This window comes from Ceratotherium simum, chromosome 17, assembly GCF_057802395.1.
Source record: "Ceratotherium simum simum isolate JZ-2026a chromosome 17, ASM5780239v1, whole genome shotgun sequence".
In the NCBI taxonomy this organism is placed as follows: Eukaryota; Metazoa; Chordata; class Mammalia; order Perissodactyla; family Rhinocerotidae; genus Ceratotherium; species Ceratotherium simum.
In genome coordinates, this window is record NC_141916.1 from 56,753,435 (window position 1) to 56,768,162 (window position 14,728).

The window sequence follows — 14,728 nt, forward strand, 5'->3', positions numbered from 1 at the left end:
CATGTTTCCTTGTAACATTTGGGTGTGTTCTTTATGTATCCATGATAATAAAATTAGTCTCTCTGATGAGTAAAGAAAACCATCAGATTCTGGGAAGGAATCACACCCTAGCAATTGAACCATTTGCAGCATAATTTGGTGACTTTGAAAAATCTGGTATCTTATTCTCAGCATTAAAAATTGGAGTATTTTGGCCTTGAAGTAGCAGGTTCAGGTTATTTAAGATGCTGAATATATTTCAGCTGTACACTTAAGCAGGCCTCTGGAATTCAAGAATGACTATTGGCATTATCAGCATCATGAAGAAACGTTTTTGTCTTATCCTTCCTTTCAGAAACTCTTGTCAGCACTTTTTCACTTGTCAGCCAGTAAACTTGAGTGGAAGAGTAATCTTGTAAACACTGCTGTTTCTTTCCTCAACATCTGAGAGTGCATACTCTTAGTCAAGATTTGCTGACGTTCAATTTTCATTATTTCCTTCAGTACTCAGTTACAGTCAAGAGGCGTATTGTTGACTTCTCACTGTTCCATATGTTTAAAACAGCTTTTAGTAATACAGCAACACCTTTTCTTGCTGTTTAGCTCGTGCTCTGTCAGTTTTGAATGTTTGCACCTTTTTCCAACCTATGTCACAGCTCACAAAAGTATCATTGTCTAAATGAAAACCGTCTTCTCTTGTGTTGTGAGTTTTCACTGGTAAACAGAGCAAAAAGTTGCTGATTACTTCTGCCTCATGACATACTATCTACACTACAGGAACTGGTTAGTATTTTCTCCACAAGTAGTTTGTTCAGTTTTAAAACAATATTTACTGAAACACTCATGTGATAATAATTGTTCTTCCATTATCATGTGCCATTGATATTATGTGACTTCCAACAGAGTCATTTAATAAAGAAATTTTGTCAATAGCTTGTTTTTCTCACAACAGTTAAGTTGGGCATTAAATTTGGATTGACAGGTTTCTCAGCAATATCAAGACTTACACCTGCTTTAGCTCAAGAATGGCCTCTTCTCTCTCCTTATCAACAAAGCAGGTTGATTTGGGGCTTTGTTTGAAAATGATGTGGAGGTTTACTTGGTTTTACACCACCATATTTGCTGAGTAGTAGCTGATATAAACTGATCAACACAGACTGAACATAATCAGATATTGTAATGAGTTGGTAACTTTGAAGAAAATAAGGAGATTTTCATGAAAGTCATCATTAATCTTATATTTCAACTTTGCAAAATGTATGTGAACAAATTTCTTTCATTACTTTTTCCTCTGAAAATGCCTGTGAACTACTTTATAATTCTTGGGGACCATGTTTTGAAGATGCTGAGAAAGACAAGAAAAGGGACTAGGACTGAGCCTGAGGAGCCCTAAAAGTTACAGGCTGACTAGAAGTCAAAGTGCAAAGGAGATTGAGAACTTGGGGCCGAGATGATCTGGAGAGTGTGCTTTCATGGAAACCAAAAAAAGAGAAGTAACTCAGGACAGAGGGTAAACTGTGAAATGTGATGGCCAGGTCTGGTAAGATGAGGACTGATCAGAGTGCCTGGGATTTACCAACGTTGCGAAGCTCATGGGAGATCCTAGCCAAGTGCCTTTTGTTTTTGGTGATGGTGGTGAGAGATATTAGGCCAAAAGCTAGAAAAGCTAAATTAGAGTGGGTTTTAGAGTGCATGGAAAGTGAAGAAATAAACAGAGTGTGTGTAGACAGAGTTATAGTTAATAAGCCACCCAAAGGAGTTAAAACACAATCTTAAAAATACTCAGTCCAAAAGGTGAAAAAGGGAACAAAGAACAGATGGGACAAATAAAAAGCAAATAGCAAGATGATACAGTTAAACCTAACCATATCAATAATCATACCAAAATAAATACTCTAAATACCCAAATTGGAAGACAGATTGTCAGATTAAAAAGCAAGACTTAACCATAAGTTGTCTCCAAGAAACACACTTTGAATATGAAGACACAAATAGGGTAAAACTAAATGGAAAGAGATATACAGTGCTAACACTAGTCAAGAGAAAGCTTGAGTGGTATATTAACATTAAACAAAATCGATTTCAGAGATAATGATATTATCAGGGGTAAAGAAAATCATTTCCTAATGATAAAGAGGTTACTTAATCTGTAACAATCCTAAACACTTATACACCTAATAATAGAGCTTCAAAATACGTGAAGCAAAACTAATAGAACTCTAAGTAGAATTAGACAAATCCTGTTAGAGTTGGAGACTTTAATACTCCTCTCTCAATAACTGATAGAATAAGTAGACAGAAATGAGCAAGGATATAGAAGACTTGAACAACACTATTAACCAACTTGACCTAATGGACATTTATAGACCCTTACACCCAACAACAGCTAAATGCACCTTTTTTTCCACCTACACGGAAAATATTTAATAAGGTAGACCATATTCTGGATCATAAAAAAAAAATCTCACTAAATTTAAAAGAATTCAAGTCATCTAAATTGTGCTATCTGATCAAAATTGAATTAAATTAGAAATCAATAAAAGAAAGATCTGTAATATCCCCACGCATTTGGTAAATAAAGAACACACTTCAACCCATTGGTCAAAGAAGTAGAAGGGGAAAATAGAAAGTATGAAAGCAACATATCAAATTTGTGATATGCTGCTAAAATAGTACTTAAAGAGAAATTTGTGGCTATATTAATGCCTATATTGAAGGAGAAGAAATGTCACAAATCAGTGACCACAGCTTCCTTCTTAAGAAACTAGAAAAAGAAGAGTAAATTAAACCCAAGCAGGAGCAAGGAAATAAAGTTTAGAGTGGAAGTCATTGAAACGGAAAATAACAGAGAAAAATCAATGAAACTAAAATCTCCTTTTTTGGGAACCAATTGATAAACCTCTAGCCAGACAGATCAGGAGAAGAAGAGAGAATGCAAATTATCAATACTGAGAATGAGAGAGAGAACATCGTTACATATTCTACAAACATTAAAGGATAATAAAGGAATATGATGAACAACATAATGTCAATCAATATGACAACTTAGATGAAATGGACATATTCTTTCTAAGAGAGCAACTACTGAAGCTCCCTCAAGAAGAAACAAATAATATGAATAGCCCAATATCTATTAAAGAATTTGAATTTGTAGAACAAGCCTACACACAAAAAAAATTCCAGACCCAGATGGTTTCACTGGTGAATTCTAACATTTAAGGAAGAAATAATACCAGTTCTGCACAAACTTTCAGAAAATTGAAGAGAAGGTAATACTTCACAACTCATTTTCTGAATCTGTCAATACCCTGATACCAAAACCAGTCAAAGACATTACAAGAAAACTACAGAACAATATCCCTAATGAATGCAGATGCAGAAATTCTAAACAAAATTTTAGCAAATCACATCCAACAATATATAAGAAGGTTAATGCATCATTAGCAAATGGTGTTTATCCCCAAAATTCAAGGTTGGTTTAGTATTTGAGCAGCAGTCAATGTAATTCACCATATAAACGAACTAAAATGAAAAACTATATGATCATTTCAATGCATGCAGAAAAAGCATTTGACAAAATGCAGTATGTTCCTGATAAAAACTCGCAGCAATCTAGAAATAGAAGTGAACTTGCTCAAGCTGATGAGGGTTGTGGGGAAAAGGGGTAACTCAGCAGGCCTGGGTTGCTCAAACCCTGCACATTCTCAGGAAAGGCCTGTTTCTGTGACTATCCTTTGCCTAGCTCCAGGGAACTGAGCTCTTGAAATGGTTTGTTTAGTGAGTGTATTTGCATGCCTGAGATCTTGAGCCATGCTATACCAGTTTGTCCAGATAGTTTATACTAGCAGTGTGATTTATGTTGAACACCTGCTTTTCCTTTGGAGATCTGGAACATCAGCCACTAAGGTCAATCACACAGGTGCTGTACGATTACATGACTAACTCCCAGCAAGAACTCTGGACACTTAGGCTCAGGTGAGCCTCCATCCTTGGCAACACTTTGTACCTGTCACACATGGTTGCTGGGAGAATTCATTGTATCCTGTGTGACTCCACTGGGAAGGGGCGTGTGGAAGCTTGTACATGGTTTCCTCTGGAGTCACCCCATGTGCTTTTTCCCTTTATTTATTTCACTCTGTATACTTTTACTGTAATAAACTGTAACCATGAGTAGAACAACTTCTGAGTCCTGTGAGTTCTCCTATGAGCCTAAGGGTGGTTTGTGGACCCATGACACAAGGGGCATCTACAAAATACCTATATCTAACATCAAACTTAATAGTGAAAGACTGAATACTTTCTCCCTAAGATCAGGAACAAGGAAATGATGCCCGTTCTTTATTCAGCATTGTACTGGAGATTATAACCAGTGCAATAAGGCAAGAAAAAGAAATAACAGGCATCCATATACTAGAAGAAAGAAGTAAAGCCATGTATATGTATGTGTGTGTGTGTATATATATATAGATACACACACACACATACATATATACATCCTTGGCAAGGATATATATATGATGCCTATATAGAAAAATCTGATGGAATATTCAAAAATCTAGAACTAAAAAGTGAGTTTAGTAAGGTTGCTGGATACAGGATCCATATACAAAATCAATGTATCTCTTTATACTAGCAACATTCAATCAAAAATTGAAGTTTAAAATGGAATTCCATTTACAATAGTATCAAAAATATGAAATACTTAGGCAGGAATCTTGCATAAATTATGTGCAAGATCTGTACACTGAAAACTATAAAACGTTACTGAAAAAAGTTAAAGATGACCTAAATAAGTCAAAAGATATACCTCATTCATGAGTGGGAATACTCAATATTGTTAAGATGCCAATTCTTTCCAGATAGATTGCTATGCAATTCCAATCAAATTGGAAGGACCTTGAATAGCCAAAGCAATTCTATAAAAGAAGAACAAACTTGGAGCGCTAACACCGCCTGATTTAAAGATTCAGTATGAAACCACAGTAATCAAAACAGTATAGTATTGGCATCAAGATAGAGAAAATGGGGCCGGCCCCGTGGCTTAGCGGTTAAGTGCGTGCGCTCCGCTGCCGGCGGCCCGGGTTCGGATCCCGGGTGCGCACTGAGGCACCACTCCTCCAGCCATGCTGAGGCCGCGTCCCACATACAGCAACTAGAAGGATGTGCAGCTATGACAGACAACTATGTACTGGGGCTTTGGGGGAAAAATAAATAAATAAAACCTTTAAAAAAAAAAAAAAAAAAAAAAAAAAAAAGATAGAGAAAATGATTATTAGAACAGAATAGAGAATCCAGAAATAGACCCGCAAACCTATAGACAATTGATTTTTTATAAAAGTAAGAATCACTGGAGAAAGGACAGTTGTTTCAACGAATGGTGCTAGCATAATTGAATGTCCATAGGCAAAAAAATGAACTTCAATCCATAGTTTGCACCCTCTATAAAAACAAACAAAATACATCATAGACTTAAATGCAACCATAAATTCTATAAATTTCTAGAAGAAAGCATAGTAAAAAACTATAAATTTCTAGAAGAAAACATAAGAGAAAAATTTTTGTAGCATTGATTAAGGCAAAGATTTTTTAGATATGACTCCAGAACCATAAAAAAATTTGATAAATTGGACTTGATCAAAATTAAAAACTTCTGCTCTTCAAAACACAGGAGAATGAAAAAATAAGCCAGAGACTGAAGGAAATTTTTGTAAAGCATATATCTAATAAAGGACTTGTAGCCAGATGTATTAAGAACTCTCAAAACTCTATAAAAAGAAAACAAACAACGCAATAAAAAAATGAGCTAAAGATTTGAACAGACACTGCACCACATAAGACAAGTAGATAGAATATAAGCACATGAAAAGATGCTCAACATCATTATTCATTAGGGAAATGCGAATTAAAACCACAATGAGATACCACTCCACATCTATCTATTAGATTGGCTAAAATTAAAGACTGACCATACAAGGTCTTAGCAAGGATATGAAGCAACTAGAGCTCTCATACATTGCAGATGAAATGTAAAATGATACATCCACTTTTTTAAAATTTAGCAATATCTTAGAAATTTAAACATAAACCTATCGTATGATCCAGCCAATGAGCTCCTACGTATTTACCCAGGAGAAAAGAAAGCATATGTTGATATAATAAAAGACTTGTACATAAAAGTTATAGCAGCTTTATTTGTAATAGTAAAAACTGGAAGCAACCCTGGTGTCCATCAACAGGTAAATGGAGAAACTGTGATATATTCATACAGTGGAATACTACTCAGCAGTAAAAAGGAATTAACTTTTGATACACACAGTAGCCTGGATGAATCTCAAAATAATCATGCTGATTGAAAGAAGCTAGACAGAAAAGGATACATGCTATATGACTCCATTGTTTAAATCTTTAGAAAAGGCAAACTAATTTATAGTGACAGGAAGCAGTTTAGTGGGTGCCTGGAAGCAAGGGAGGGAGCGTAAAGAAACTTTTGGGGGTGATAGAAATGTTCATCATTTTTATTATGATGATGGCTTAATGAGTGTATACAGTGTCAAAACTTATCAAGTTGTACACTTTAAGTATGTGCAGTTTAGTGTTTGTTGGTTATACCTCAATAAAGCTGTTTAAAAAGATATCTATTGTTTTCTAATACAAAGTCTAGAAAGTAAAACTTTGCAAAATCCTTAATGGTGTTTGGTGAAAGATACTGTGTCATGGTCAAAAATACTATGGCCTCAGATGCCTGGAGGCACATTTCTGGCAGAACAGGAGTAGATGAGGGAACTTAGAAAATTTGACCCTTGTGCTTTCCTAGAGACGTTACCTATCGTCCTGATTTTTTTGATATATAAAGGAAAACCTTTCAAGTAATTTATCCATAATTTCTTAGGAATTTTCTTTTTGTCCACTATCTCTGTTCAGGCATGTAACCTTTTCTAGAATTTCTTTGTTTCCTTCAGAATCTTTGCCTTTGAAGCATCTTTTCAGAATAACTGTCAGTTTTTACCTGGCTGTACGAGTCCAGTTCTTTGTTTCTTAGCTTTTAAAAGGAATACCTTTGTTTAGATGTAATTCACATACCATACAATTAACCCACTGAAAGTCTACAATGCAATGTTTTTTAGTAGATTGCTAGGGTTATGCAACCATTACCACAATTGAATGGTAGAACATTTTTCTCACGCCCAAAAGAAACCGCTACCCGTTAACAGTCTTTCCCCTTTCTCCTTCTTGCCAGTCCCAAGCAATCACTAATGTACTTTCTCTTTCTATTGATTTGCCTATTCTGTACATTTCAATGGAATCATACAATATATGGTCTTTTGCATCTTGTATCTTTCACTTAGCAAAATGTTTTCAAGGTTCATGCATGTAGCATTTATTAGTACTTCATTTCTTTCTAAGGCTGAATAACATTCCATTGTAATGAAGTTCCATACTTTATCCATTCATCAGTTGATGGACATGTAGATTGTTCCACTTTTTGGCTATTATGAATAATTCTTCTATGAATATTTGCATGCAGGTTTTGTGAATGTATATTTTTGCTTTCCTTGGGTATATATCTTGGGGTAGAATTACTGGATTATATGTTAACTCTATGTTTAACTTTTTGAGGAACTGCAGACCTTTCCAAAGTCACTGCACCATTTTACGTTCCCACCAGTAGATATCTTACAATGTATGAAGATTCCAATTTCTCCATGTCTTTAACAACACTTGTTATTGTCTGTCTTTTCGACAGTGGACATACTAGTAAGTGTGAAGTGTTATCTCATTGTGGTTTTGATTTGCATTCCCTGTTGACTAAAGATATTGAGCATTTTCTCATGTGCTTCTTGGCCATTTGTTTATCTTCTCTGGAGAAATGTCTATTCATAGCCTTTGCTCATTTTTAAATTGGATTATTTGCCTTTTTTTAAATTGAGTTATAAGAGTTCTTTATGTATTCTGGATACAAGTTCCTTATCATATATGTGATTTGCAATTGTTCTTTCCCTTTTTGTGGATTGTCTTTTCACTTTCTTGAAGGTATCATTTGTACCCCTAGAGTTTTTAATTTTGGTGTAGTCCAATTTATCTACTTTTGTTGCTTATGCTTTTGGTGTCATGTCTAAGAAACCACTGCCTAACCCAAGGTTGCAAAGATTGTTCCTATGTTTTCATCTAAGAGTTTTATAGTTTTGGCTCTTAACATTTAGGACTATGATTCATTTTAGTTAATTTTGGTGTATGATGTGAGTTAGGGGTCCATTTTCAATTTTTTGCATGGGGATATCTGGTTGTCCCAAAACTGTTTGTTGAAAAGACTGTGCTCTCCTCCATTAAATTGTCTTGGCACGTTTTTTGAAAATCAGTTGACCATAAATATAAGGGTTTTTTTCTGAACTCTCAGGTCTGTTTCATTGATCTTTATCTGTACTCATGCCAGTTCTCCCCTTGCTTGTTTACTGTAGCTTTGTATTAAGTTTTGAAATCAGGAAGTGTAAATCCTCCAAATTTGTTCCTTTTCAAGATTGCTTGGCTATTCTGGGGCCTTTGCATTTCCACACAAATTTTAGGATCAGCTTGTCAATTTCTGCAAAAAGGCCAGCAGGGATTTTGTTAGGTAATGCATTGAATCTGTACATCAACTTGAGAGGTATTGCCATCTGAACAATATTAAGTCTTCTGATCTGTGAACATGGGATGTCTTCCTATTTATTTAGATTTTCTTTCATTTATTTCAACAGTGTTAAGAAGTTTTCACTGTATACATCTTACACATCTCTTGTTAAACTTACACCTAAGTGTTCTATTCTTTTTGGCATTATTGTAAATGGAATTGTTTTCTTAATTTCATTTTTGCAGTGTTCTTTGTTAAAGTATAGAAACATAATTGAGTTTTGTATATTGATCTTTTATCTTGAAAACTTGCTGAACTTGTTTATTAGTTCTAGTAATTCTTTAGTGGATTCCTTAAAACTTTCTACAAATAGAGAGTCTTACTCCTTCCTTTCCAATTTGGATGCATTTTTATTTATTTTTCTTGGCTAATTGCCCTGGCTAGAAGCTCCAGTACAATGTTAAATAGAATTAGTGAGAGCAGACATCCTCATCTTGTTCTTATAAAGCATTTGGTCTTTCAACAGTAAGTATGATCTTGGCTATGGAGGTTTTGTAGATGTTCTTTATCAAGTTGAGACAGTTCCCTTCTATTCTAGTTTTTTGACCATTTTTATCATGAAAGTGTTTTGGATTTTGTCAGATTCTTTTTCTTTGTGTACTAAAATGATCATTTGGTTTTTTGTTTTTTATTCTATTAATATGGCATATTACATTAATTGATTTTTTTGTATGCTAAGCCAGCCTTTTGTTCCTAGGGAAAATCCCATTTGGTCATGGTGTACACCCCTTTTTATATGTTTCTGGATTCAGTTGGCCAGTATTAGGTTGAAGACTTTTTTTTTTTCCTATATTCATAGGAACATTTGTCTCTAGTTTTCTTTCCTTGTGATCTCCTTTTTTGGTTTTGTATCAGAGTACTGTCAGCCTCATAGAATGAGTTTGAGGAGTATTCCTTCCTCTTTTATTTTTTGGAAGACTTTGTGAGGCATTGGTATTTGTTTTTCATTGAATATTTGGTAAATTTCACCAGTGAAGCAATCTGGCACTAGACTTTTCTTTGTGGAAAGTTTTTAAACTACTGATTTGATCTCTTTGTTTGTTATAGTCCTATTCAGACTTTTTCTTTCTTCTTGAGTCAGTTGGATAATTTGTGTTTATCTAGGAATTTGCTCATTTCATCTAAGATATCTAAATTCTTGGGATACAGTTGTTCATAGTATTCCTTTATAATCCTTTTTATTTCTGTAAGGTCAGTATTGATGTCCTCTCTTTCATTCCTCATTCTAGTAATTTGAGTCTTCCCTCTTTTTTTCCTTGTCAGTCTAGTTAAAGGTTTGTCAATTTTGTTTTTCTTTGCAAATAAACCAACTTTTGGTTTTGATTTTCTCTATTGTTTTCTATTCTCTACATTTTTTTTCTTCTCTAACCTTTATTATTTTTTTCTTTTTGCTTGCTTTGGATTTAGTTTGCTTTTTTCTTTCTATTTTCTTAAGGTGGAATATTAGTTTTTGATTTGAGAGTTTTTTTCCTTTTTAATATAGGCATTTACAACTATATGTTTTCCTCTGAGCACTGCTTTAGCTGCATTCCATAAGTTTTGGTATGTTGTGTATTAATTTTCATTCATCTCAACATACTTTTTAATTTCTCTTATGATTTATTTTTTTACTCATTTGTTATTTAGTATTGTGTTGTTTAATTTCACATATTTGTGAAGTTCCCAAATTTCCATCTGTTATTGATTAGTAATTTAATTCCATTTTGGTTAGAAAACATAGTTTGTATGATTTCGTTCCTTTTAAATTTATTGAGACTTGTTTTATGCCATGACATATGATAAAATGTCCTGTGGTTGACTCTAATCCAGGAGGGCTTTTCTTGGCTGTCCCTGATTCACTATATTAAATTTCTGCCTGCTCTGCCATTCTGCTTGTATCAGAGCTTTGAGCCTCTTCTTAATGGTTTTTTTTCTTTTTGTGAGGAGGATCAGCCCTGAGCTAACATCCATGCCAATTGTTTTTTTTTTTCTTTTTGCTGAGGAAGACTGGCCCTGAGCTAACATCTGTTGCCTTCTTAATTGGTTTTCGTCAAGATTTCCATTTTTTTTTTTGGATAGTGCTCTTAGGCATGAGGTTCTCTACTCTCTGTTCCAAATAAAGTTAATCTCCTCAGGTAGAGGTGTGCAGGTCTGTGTCCTTATGGCGTGCCTTTCCCTACAATAGAACCTCTGTGCCACTGCATCTGGGGTCGGGGGCCCACTTTTCCCAGAGTGACACCCCACTCTTTGGGTGGGTACTGGGTGGGAAGGGTGGTGGCTGCCTCTGGTCTTCTTGACTTACTCCTCCTGGCAGGAAACCTCAACCCTGTGAGCAAACTGGGGTGCTAGCAACCAGGGCCTAGTATTGTTAGTCTGCTGGGCCAGGAGTAGCGCTTCCACCAAATGAGTGTGGACTGGCTGGAGGAAAGGAGACCAGCTCTCTGTGTGCCTGCCCGGGACAGACCTCTGTACCTCTGGGCTGAAGTGATGAGAAACACCAGAAGCCTGCACCCTCTAGGGTGAAACTAGCCCCAGACTGGGAGCTGAAGGGAAAGGGAGCCCCTGTCTTGTCTGCACACACCTGAGGTGGAGCTTCTATAACACAGAGCTGGTGGAGTGGGGGTAATGGAGCAGGTCTTGGTTCAAACGCCACAGACTTTTGCCTGTTCTGACTGAGATTTAGTAGATTTTCTTGAATTAATGTTTCTCCATTTGCTGTATACCCTTAGGACAATTTCCAGAGACTTTAAATTTATTTATTTATTTTTTTAAATAATGTTCACCAGTTAAAATGCGGTTTTGCTGGGGAGAGAGTCCACCGAACTCTTTACCTTGTCATTCCAAAATTTCCACCCTGTTTTTAAGCTTTTAATATCAGATTTTGGATCTTCTTTCTATAAAAGACAAGGAAGTTTTCATTACCAAATATGATTTCCTCAAGGTATTATGTTTATACTAACAAAATAAATTATACTTTGTTTATTGTAATAAGTTTACCAGAAAGCTTTCAACCAGTCTGGAAGGTGGCATTATTTTTCTTCTATGGACCAGGATTTTGACTTTAAACTCTTTTTCCACATCGCCTTTCAATTTGATGATCCAGACCATTCCCAGGCTCCATAAATATTCCTTTTGGAATAGATAGCATTATAGACAGGTCCCACCGGCATACCCATCCCACTTGAAAATTTACAAAATTCTTTTCCGTTTTATACTATTCCGTTTTTCTTCACAGGCTGATGTGCAGGAAGTATCAGTATCTGCTAATTAAAAACTGGAAAACCAAGGCAGAGTATGGCACTGGGGCTGAACTGATTCATTCAGCTAACAGTAATTGCCTACTCAGTGACAGGCAACTTGCACATGTTCCTTTTATTGCTTATAAATGTGTTCTAACCTAGATCCATTATTACTCTGGTGGCAGTATTTTAAAGTTATTAATTTAAACTTGACATATTTTTTGAGCCTAATTATACAGAATAGCCATTCCTTTGGAGGGAAAAGTTTTGTAGAAAATTGTAGGATTTAGTTTTCTGAACTGAGTCTTTGGAAAGAAAGCCGTAGCATCTGTGAAGCCAAGCAGTCATATTAAGCTTTGGCAACAGGAGAGAAGGGACAACTCTGTGTGTGAAATGAGGCGGTGGAGGTTGGCAGCCTGGGGAAGAACCACCGCTCAGGAGGCCTTGGGTTTCTCTTGAATCTTCTTTGTACTGCTAATTCCAGGATGCTAGACAAAATAATTGTATTTTCTCTGCTTCAGTTTTTTCCTAACTTTAATTGGAGAATAATGACTTCTGCACATTGGATTGTGGAGGAACAAATAGTGTAAATTGACAGAGAATTTTATAAAATCAGAAGTGCTTTAGGAACGTTCAATACAGTGGTCCCTGTCTATAGTGCTGCCCTCTCTCAAACCAGGGATAAATATGCGTCTGTCCTAGGTCCCACCCAAAGCTAGTCATGACGGAAAGTTCTGAATGGACTTTAGTAAAACACCTTCACTTGTAACCTGGCTTAAAGTGTGATCTTAGGAACAGTGTGATGTAGCAAAGCACACATGTTGCATGTATGCTGTATAAAGGGTACTTTTCTATTTCCCATTCCCTTTGCTAATAGAGAAGAGATAGAACTCATAAGCCAAATATTTATCTTAATACCTTCAAACTCATTCTTCCAAATTTTTCTGGTTATTTTCAGAAGAAAAGCTAAATTGAGGTCACTCTTGCTTTCTTTGTCTCTCACAGTAAGATGGCCAAATGACGTGAACAGCAGTAGAGAGAAGAGCAGGATGTGTGAATAGTTCACCTGCGCCGTCGATCCTAACTGTTAGATCATTGCCTTCATTATTTGGTTAGAGTGTATAAGGTAAACAGTGGCTCCTAAACTGGAAGCTCTTGACCCTAGGGTGTTCTGTTTTTCATTTCTTAGCAGCCAATCAACTTTAAGACATGAAGGGAAAATCCAGAAAATAATCATAAAGCATTCCTTGGAGAGAGTTTCCAAACATGAATAACAAATAACCAGCCCCCTTCATTGAGCTCAGGTGCTGTACTTGGTACTTTACTGCATTATCTCACTCATTTCTAACAACAACCCAGTGAGGAAGGAGCCTTTCATCTCCACTTTGTGAAGAGGAAACTGTGGCCCAGACAAGGTAATGGAAACTTATCCCAGGTTACACAGCTTCTGGAAACAGGATGGACATTTTAAATAATTAAATTAAAAACAAATATTTTCCAAATTACTCGAGTAGTACATATTCTTTGTGAAAAAAATAAATCAAAGATATAGGAAATCAAATTTTTAACAGATCACCAATAACCATATGTTTATATGTGTGTATATGATTACACACACACACTCAGAAAAGTGTGAAACATACATAGTAAGTTGATAGCATTGGTTAACCCTGGAGAAGGAAGGTGAGAAGGTACCGGAATGGAAGTGATGGTTGAAAAAGTCTTTAGCTATATCTTGAATGTTCTGATTTTTTGCAAGGAGAATGTTTTCATGTATTAGTTATGCAAATTTAAGTTAATAATTAAAAAACTCTTAAAGAATGAGAACAGAAAGCCACATTCCAGATAAAGTATACTCTTCTTTGATTAACCTCTTTACCCCTTTTCTGGTTGACCTCTTCTTCATCATAATCTCCACCCGAGAATGTTTAAAACTTTTCAAAGATAATGTGTCCATGAGGTACATGATAGAGTGAGATTATATAATCATTGATCATGAAGTATAAGGCAGTATACCATGGTGGTTAAGTGCACAGGCCCTGGGTCCAGACTGCCTGGGTCTGAACTGGCTTCCCCATTGTATGAGCTCTCTGTGCCCCAGTTTCCTCATCTATAAATTTGGGGTTGTTGTGAGGCCTAAATGAGTTACTATCTGTACAGTACTTAGAACAGTGCTTGGCACATAGTCAGATCCGTAGAAGTCAGAGCCATATAAGAGTTAGTTACTGTTATTATTATTATTGTTATCCTAACACTCAGAAAAAACTAGGATAAATTGTTGTATAGCCATCTGGACTTTTTTCTGTGTGTGTGTACTTATACATCTACATACATGGATGTACACCTACATTTATGTGGGTAAATATAGATGTATTTTTTATTAAAATTGGATCATACTATTTCTATTTATTGTGACCTTCTTTTGTACTCAACACTATATATTATAAACATCTTTCTAGGCCATTAAATGAAATAAACGTTTAAAATAAAATGCAGATGTATTTGGTCTTAACTAGTTGTAATAGCATAGATCCTTTTGGCCAAATACATGAGCATAAGATAAGACAGAAGTTTCTTGGCACTATACTGAGAATCTGGAGTGCTTATCAGTGTTGATAGAGCTTACTTAAATGGTTGGATGGGCATTGATACCCCCTACCTAAGTGTATGGTTGTTCATCTTATTTGTTAAGCAGTGATAGTCAAGCTTTGTAAATGTTTATCTTCAGAGCCAATATGCATGATAGAATGCTATTTTTAAAGTACCACTGTGGGAAAGACTCTTGGAATACAGTTCTTTGTAAGAATAAAAATATGTAAAAAGTATGTTGGTTATTAAGAAAATTATTTCTTCCTGTACTTCTTGC

The 14,728-nt window shown here is 35.5% G+C and overlaps 1 protein-coding gene across 7 annotated transcripts in view; it reads left to right on the plus strand.

The window, feature by feature from the left end:
* PARP11 (poly(ADP-ribose) polymerase family member 11) overlaps positions 1–14,728 on the plus strand; it is a 49,465-nt gene that overhangs the window by 7,246 nt on the left and 27,491 nt on the right. For 2 of the 7 annotated variants that reach the window (XM_014793967.2, XM_087442887.1), the window contains exon 2: positions 13,052–13,277. The exons of 1 other annotated variant lie outside the window; for it this stretch is intronic. Coding sequence is in view for 1 of the 6 variants with exons in the window: in XM_087442888.1 (XP_087299014.1) it covers positions 12,009–12,060 (52 nt within the window). In the remaining 5 variants the exon portion in view is untranslated. Of the gene's footprint in view, positions 1–11,611; positions 12,061–12,867; positions 12,989–13,051; positions 13,278–14,728 lie in introns of those variants that run through there. 4 more of the 7 variants (XM_087442886.1, XM_014793969.2, XM_087442885.1 and 1 more) reach the window with 4 other exon arrangements.